General features: G+C 31.8%; 1 protein-coding gene across 1 annotated transcript; it reads right to left on the reverse strand.

Moving 5' to 3' along the window:
* Positions 1-2,629: 2,629 nt before the first annotated feature.
* LOC124357419 (mevalonate kinase) lies at positions 2,630-7,820 on the reverse strand. Its single transcript, XM_046809211.1, has 2 exons — positions 7,434-7,820; positions 2,630-7,031 (listed from the first exon to the last, which is right to left on the reverse strand). The coding sequence occupies exons 1-2, from the start codon at positions 7,482-7,484 to the stop codon at positions 6,186-6,188; spliced, it is 897 nt and encodes a 298-aa protein (XP_046665167.1). The 5' UTR covers positions 7,485-7,820; the 3' UTR covers positions 2,630-6,185.
* Positions 7,821-8,492: the final 672 nt, after the last annotated feature.

The raw sequence follows: 8,492 nt of genomic DNA on the forward strand, positions 1-8,492 counted from the left end.
AAGTGTTTAGCGTTGATGATCCTCATACAATCACTGCTGTTTTAGGCAAATGGTCATCCTTACAAGTGTAAGACCAACAATGCAGTGAACTGAATTGTGAATGAGTAATGCTAGCATATTTGAAAGTCTCTCCTCGTTGGTTTTAGGCAGACTACCACTGCTAATTCGATAATTCTCTGAAAACAATTTTTCAACAGTTTAATGAGGCTTTTGTATCTCTATATGTAATCTTATTTTGTGTTATTTTAATAATACTAACACACCTTATTATTCACAAAATTTACTGTTAAGCCTATTGATACCAGATAATATCAAATATGGCCTTTTAATTATAGTCATTGTAATTTTGTTCCGTTGTGCAATTGAAAAAAATATCTAACTCAGATTGAATATTTTAAGTAACTCAATTATGTGCTCAATTGTGAGCGTTTTATTCCCCGTAGAGGGTTTGTTGCCAAATAATGTTCCTTTTTGTAGCTTTTTGTTTTAAGCTAGGTATGTTGAAAGTGCTCACCCCTAATAAGGATCAGTTGCTTTATTTTATAATTTTAATAGATTTTATTCTTTTTCTATGAATGAAACTTTTTAGAAACTTTACAGTCTATTTTGTGGGTAATTTTTATTGCAAAAGTACTTATTTATGTAAATTAGTAACTTCAGTTGTAAGTATTGTATATATTATATTTCTACTATTAAAAAAGTGTACATAAAAGTCTTAGTAAAATAATGTTTCATGAAATATAAATTTTAATTGTTATATATAGAATTCTCCATAAATTTCAATAACATAGTTGTTAATTAATTGTACATCTTTGTTTCCATACAAATATTATACCAGTATCTGTTTATGGTCAGTTGGAATTGAAGGTGTTTTAGCCTTTGATTGTACATGCTGGTCGTGTATTGTATTATATTTTGTATTGTATAAGGAAATAAATGGATCGTGTACAAATCTCAATACTAATTATTATTTTTCCCAAAATTTGTAAATTACAATTGTATCAAAATGGATTTATAAGCTATTTCCTAGTGATTGAGCAAGTAATATGGTTGGGTGTAAATATTTATTTTTTCTTTAGAATGTTTGCTAAAAAGCTTTTATAAAAGCTAAATGTTTGTTTGTCAAGACTGTTAGTAGACAATCGCTTATTATTTTGGGATAAAGTGTAAACATGTACTATTAAAAAACAAATAGTGTGGAGAACATTAAATCTTAAAATTAGGAGAATTAGGAAAACTAAACACTGAATATGCAGATTTATATTTACTTCTGGTGCTTAGTTAGTCCATAAACACTTGAGTAACATTGTAAGCTCTGTGTTTTATAAAAATGTAGAGTCCAACAATCTTTTCCTGTTTCTGTTCACAACTATAGCAAATCATGTAAACTAACCAGGAAATAATAGATTACTATAGGTAGACCATTTACAAAAAGACCCTAGGTGATTTGAGTTCACGCAGGGTGGGGTAAATACCCCTCTGACGCTGTGATGCCACCCTCTCCCAGTATCCCCATCACTGCTTGGCATTCGCACTATCAGATCATCTGATTGATCCGGCTCAGTCAGTCTCGTTCATTGCTGTGATTCGTTCAGTTGAACTGGTCAGTACAGAGCTACTGAGCCTTCCCGCTAACGAAAGGATCCGCTTATAAAAAAGAGTTTGAATAGAGGAAGAAACAACATATCGTACAGGGAATGGATAGATATATAATAATAAGTGTATTGTTTCAGGAATCTAGTAAATGTAAATAGATCTATTAAATCTGTTAAAAAATGTAATTGTAAGTTACCTTACATAAATAAGATACATTACTAAATATTTTAAATGTTAATATTTATAATGAATGGACTTGGTTGATTGATATGTCTTTGATTTATTATAAGTAAGGTTATTCCCTAACAATTTTTAAAAATAAATGATTAAAAATTAAACAGGCACATTGCTTGTTTGAAAATAATTTATTTTTGTAAATAACAGGATATTTTATATCCAACCGATTAACTTCCACCACTTTTCATAATAGCCAGACTCCTAATAGCCTACTCCCCCTGTTGAGTTATACGATTACAGTTTTATTGTTAATCAGTTAGCAGTGAACAAAAGGAACAGCTTAACAATTTTGGGGACCTAGTAACCTAACGCATAATCTTTATAGTTTTAGTCAGTTCCATATGATGTTAAGCTATTTTTCATGGATAACGGGTTTTAAATTAACTTAATTATAATACTGTAAGTTTGAATTATCATTAAAAATAATATATCTCATTTGAAAAAAACATAAAACTTATTCAGTTAGCAGGAAAAAGTGAAAGAAACGTTCAAGGTAAACGGGTCTTTTGAAACATTGATCCGGATCACTCGTTCACTTGACTGACCCGTTCAATTTGAACGGGTCAAGATTGAATGACACATCTCTATTGGCCAGACACGTGGAGGACGATCCACACAGCTGATACAGGAAGGTGCTGGTCACACTCCCCACCACAACCACCCCTCTGCTGGAGGGGGGCCCCTCCTGTGTGGTACTGCTCAGAAATTTGCTCGCAGGTTTCGTTGCGAGCGGTTTATCTATAGCACTTTCCTAATTATTTGATTTGAGAATTCTGGTATATGAAAAAAGACAACATCTTAAAGAAACAACTTTATTAAATATATAAAAATACAACATTATAAAATAAGTAAAAATTAACAGTAAAACATTTTTTCTATAAAATAATATAGTAACAATACTAACTAGATGTATAAAGGAACCTATATAGAAGTTTAAAGAATACTGATTGGAGCTTATGGTATAATGTAGTTAGTGGTTTTCTCTGATTAGGTTCTGTCAAGGCTACAGTAAATCTTTTTGTGAACCCAATTTTATTTGTCCCCTATTTCATTCATGGAGAATTTACTACCCCCTGTCACGCATCTGTGTTATCAAACACTGCGTTTTCATATGGTTTGGTATAATACTTTGTACCAATAGATTGTTGCATATTATTTAGTTTGGTATTTGAACAAAATATTTGTTGACTTCAATTAATACTTCAATAAATTGACAAATGTAGCTTTTACAAAACTGAATATTTAATATTAAGCTCCCAATCTTTTAACTTGTCTTAGCCTAGTAACATTCTAGTAGAGCTGAAAATTCTCAATGTTAACTTAAATAATTATTACAAAATATAATATTCCTTATTTTTATAAACCAATGAACTTTTCTACTTGATAATAAAAATTTACATATAAAAGTATCACAATCTTACAATTTATTTTACTTCCCTACAGCGTTAATTAGTTTTAACTATTTACAGACAGTTAATTTCATCCCCGAAATGTTAATATGAGGGTGTGTCAGATATAAATGGGACTGGTTATATAAAGGAATTCCGAAGGAATCATTAACCTACAATCTATTGATGTGGCGATACCTTGTACTGTTAGGAAGAGGGAGGAACCGACTGCAACTCTCTTGGATCTCTTTGCTATCCAAACAAATTATGGGTGAACAAGAAGTGCACGTCTCTGTGGAGCAGTAAATTATATTATACATTTTTGCGGCAACTATGGGCACAGTTTGGGTAAAATACCCCAGTGTGTTTGCTTGGCACAATAATATTTCTGAGGAGGATGAAAAGATTGAGAACGAGAGCTACGATCGTCACCTAATGGTGAGTGGTACCAAGATCAACACCGAGACAGTTCAAAATCTCATTGGGAAAATTGGCACATAACTCTCTTTTTGAAATCATAATGCACTATATTATATTGAAGCACTGCATGTCACAAAATTATTATTTGAAAGAGAAAGGAAGCAGTAGTTGACCAAAAATGTTCTGCTCCTTGCCAGACCACATACAGCTAATGCCATGAGGCAAAAATTTGTTGCATTAGGATGGGAAACACGGAACATCTGCCCTATAGCACAGACTTCTTACTTTGTGACTTTGATCTTTTTGAACCAAGTTGGAGGCCAGTGTTTCGAGGGTAACTAAGTGGCATTTGTGCTCCAATGATTAAGCGAATGTCAAAGGAGTACCATGATGAAATAAAAAATCTCCCAATGTGATGGGGCAAATGTATTTCAAGGGTAGCAGAATATGTAGAAAAATAATAACAGTATATATTCGTAAGTTCAGTCAAAGTTCAATTTTTTTAAACAGTCCCATTTATATTTGATACACTTGTACCATGTAACACTATTTTACAATAAAAATAAAAATTAATACATAATCTTATGATTACGTGAAAATAAACACTTACTGATTGGCCTATAATTATTCTTATTTTCTTTTCTAAATCAATTAGAATAAGTTAGTAACTAAAAAAAATCATGTTTTAGCACTCATGTTACTGATCTAATTTTAATAAAATTACAATAATGTCACTTTCATCTATTTTTGTGCAAGTCGACTGAAAGACTGAAAAAATGAACAGATTTTATTATATTTCAACTTATTCATAAAAAATTACATTGTCTGCAGTAAACAAACATAATATTATGTAATAACATGAAAATGGTGCCGCAAAAATATTCTGTGAATATTGTGTTGCATAACAAAATTGTAACATATAAACCGTTGCATGGGACCTTAACCCTTTACTTAGCATGAATCCATTTGGATACATCATCCTGACTATGGCTATGCTGTCTTGTGATATACTCACTATATACTGCCAAGTAGAGTTAAAATGTGGCATGCATGTTAGAAAACATTCTAATAATCAAATTAGGCCATTTAAAAGTAGCTCATATTTTATCCTTATACATTTGAGAACCAAATAAGAACCATTTATTGTGTAAATGTGCTTGAATTTTCCATAAAGTGTCAAAATTATATATATTGATATTGTAAGAAAGCTGATATAATTACCAATAAATCAGCTAATGTTATGTGTGTAGTTGTTTAATTACTTGACTTACTTGGTAAATAATATAAAACTTTGAATTTTAGGTGAAATATGTCTTGGCAGTTTTAGATAACTAACAAAATACAACAAAATTGTGGGCAGTGAAAAGGGTTTTCAGTTAGAGATATTATTAAAAAAACAAGTTTAAAATACTAAGGCTTTTGTTATTCTAAAACAGAAAACATGAACAAGTGTAAGGCTAAATGAATGAAAGTACAATATGAAATCTTTCAAAATGTTTAAAAGCAACTGGTATTCTTGGATTGATTAGTAACTTCATGTGTAAAACATCTTTTTTTTCATAACAAAAAATTTCTATTAGTAAACTCTAAAAGGCTTAATATAAAAAATAGTTTGGTCAAATTAAAACTATGAACTTTTAACGCTTTGCTCCCACACAACACGGTGTGCGTGTGTGTGTATATATATCAGCTTGTATAAAGTTATTTACCTATTATTTTTTATACATGTTACATTATTCTGTTGTCAAATTACAAATACAGTCAAACTCAGATAATTCTAATATTAAAAAGGGAAATTTTAGATGATTCTAACTTTATTCCCATTCCCTTGACATTCTTACTAATAGAATAATAATTAAGTATTTATAATTCAAAGTCTGGGATAGTTTAAAATTTGTATTGGTCCCTTGAGCTTCCAATTGTTCAAGTTCCTCTGTATTGTATATTAGGTGTCTCAAAAAGATTCAATTTGAGATGACCTTTATATGTACAGAGTATACATTCTCATGAACTATGAAACTATAGCCTAACGTGTATTCTCTATAAGTAGGCCTATATCGTTTTATTCAGTCAGCATCAGGGCACATTTGTTGGTGACAGGTCATTGTCCATTTTGCTAGCTTCCATTATTGGACGTAAGCTGTTAAAAAGATTATCTCAATTCAAGGCAATATTCATGCCTTACTAAATGAAAGAGTTGAGGGTAATATAATGCCTATATGATTTAGGTCTTGTAAACAAACTGTACCTTTCTTAGTTTTGCTGGCCTCTAGACCATTTCATTGAGAGCCTAAAGAATTCAGTCAGCCTTAGAATATGTTCAAGTATAACACTGTATATCAATTTACTGATGTTTAAGTATAAGAAATGTCCTTCAAAGAAGAATTAAGATAATGTTCTCATTAACTGAATTATTTCAGCATAACAACTTTCCTTTTACTCTACAACATTTAACAGCTACTAGAGGAGAGTTAGAATTTTAAGATTTAGATAATAAAACATAAAAACTGCCTCAACAGATATGCTTCCATGCAAGTTTTAGTTTCACAATTTCTCAAACCTTACGCCTTCTTGAGCTATACTGACCTCTATTACTTTGAAAGTTGGCCCCAATTCATTTTCCAATGTTTCTATAAGACCTCTTGACATGTTAGGAGGTAGCAGAGTTATTGCATAGCCTCCTCCACCTGCCCCGGTCAGTTTACTAGTCAAACCATGGCGACTGGTTACATCCACTATATTTTCTAAGCTCTCATGTGAAACTCCCAAGGTTCTCAGTAGACCATGGTTCAATTCCATTAATCCACCAAGAGTCTTGTATAACTCCAAAATGTCGGTATCATTTAATGACTTAACACTCAAAGAATCTAGTGTATTGCAGGCTTCTGTAGCAATAACATCCATCGCATTCATTATAGCGTCGACAACAGCACAGTTCCTATCTCTTAACTGTTTTACTTTCGCAACAAGATTGGATGTATTTCGTGAGACACCTGTAGAAATAAGGAGTAAAGATATTTCAGGTACGTTTTTCAAAATATTGAAATTTAGCTCTCCAGGATGATCTTGGTTTTGGCATGTTACAACTACAGATCCAAAAGTACATGTGGTGTTATCTATTCCAGAGGGTCGTCCATGTGTTAACTTTTCCATACAAAAAGCCCATTTATTGATGATTTTAATTTCTTCATTAGAGAATATTTTAGTCGGTGATTCCGTAGCTCCACCAATGTCTTGCTCCTGTTTAGGTGAGAAATTCGAAGAATTTTGAAATCCTAATGTCTTGTTCATCTCAAGACATTTTCTATAATAGAAAATTGACCCTGCTACAGCAACGGCAAATGCAGCAGAACTACCAGTGCCTGCACCCACTTCAAGTTCTGACTTTACCTGTAATGAAAAAGGAACCAAATCACACTTTAATGAATGACAAATGCCTCTCATTGCAAACATGAATGCCATCAATGCAGCACCAACTTTATCTTTCAAATCAAAAGTGTTAACTCCTAGAGTTTCCAGATCATTTTTCAATGATTCTAAATACTCATCGTGATTGATAAGGTTTGGGTTTTCTAAAATAGATTGGAGAGTAGAATTTTGCAAAGGGCAATTCTTTTTTACAACTTTTTCAAACTGTTCCAAGTTACAGTTCAATTCTGTATTGATCTGAGGAAAACAGATATGGATTTTATTTTCTGTTGATGTTTTGAAGATCACATACAGTCTCTTGTTAATTGAAGTACATACAGCAGATTTTTTATAAACAACACTATGTTCTCCAAATAGTATTACCTTGCCTGGTGCTGATACAACATATTCAATTTTATTATCTCCAATGCCCATTATGCTTAGATTGACCAGTGACTTAAAAATTACTTTCGAAAACTATTTCAAAGGTAAATTTAGTATTACTTGTCCACTTTACACACAGAGCTAATCTTACTGTAACAAATTATTAACAAAATTGGACCACACAAAAGAATGTTTAATTTGTCACACAGCAACACATAATATTTCACTTATCCAAAACGACCTTTTAACTATAAAAGTATTTTCATCTATGCATAGACGAGGTTAAAATAAACAGCGACTGTACTAAGTGGCAATTAATAGGTTAATGACCCTAACCCTCACAACATAACAACTTTACAAAAAGTGGTTGTTGGTTGGTTGATATATTCTCGGTTACAAAGAACCAGCTGATCAGTCATAGGATATACGGTTCCAACTCACCGGTAACATAACCGGTAATTTATCTCAACTAAATCAATATTTTTAATATTTTGAGATATCCAGCTGCACGGCCTCTAATATTCAATCTAGTATGGAACACGATGGTCGGGTAAAACATAGTTACAATTTTATCCATTACTTCTACAGTTGGAGGAATTTAGCTGTGCTCGTGGAGCCCAAATACTACCCTTTCAACAAGTAAACGTATCTGAGTGGCGGGTTGCGTTTACGTGCTAGCCGCTGAGATGAAGGCGCAACAATCTCTTTAACTACTTTAAACTCACGATTTCGATTTGCCGATTAGATTGACTCATACGTTATTTAAAAAAGAAACACGTTAAACAACAATATAACAACTGAAAAACAGTCCTATTATTGCTATTATTTGGTATTCTCTTATTATTTAATTTACAATCACTTAAATAATATTTAGTTAATTAAAATAATATAAATATAATTTTCTAATAAAAATGTTACTTACTAATGATTGTTTTTTTCATTAGAGTACTTCAATCCCACTCAAATTGTCCTCCTCTTCTGGGTCACTGTCACTGCTGACTGTATCCGAACCAAGTGATATAATAAGGGATTCTATAATATTGTCAATCTGGGATTCTG

Source organism: Homalodisca vitripennis, chromosome 3 (assembly GCF_021130785.1).
Source record: "Homalodisca vitripennis isolate AUS2020 chromosome 3, UT_GWSS_2.1, whole genome shotgun sequence".
Lineage (NCBI taxonomy): Eukaryota > Metazoa > Arthropoda > Insecta > Hemiptera > Cicadellidae > Homalodisca > Homalodisca vitripennis.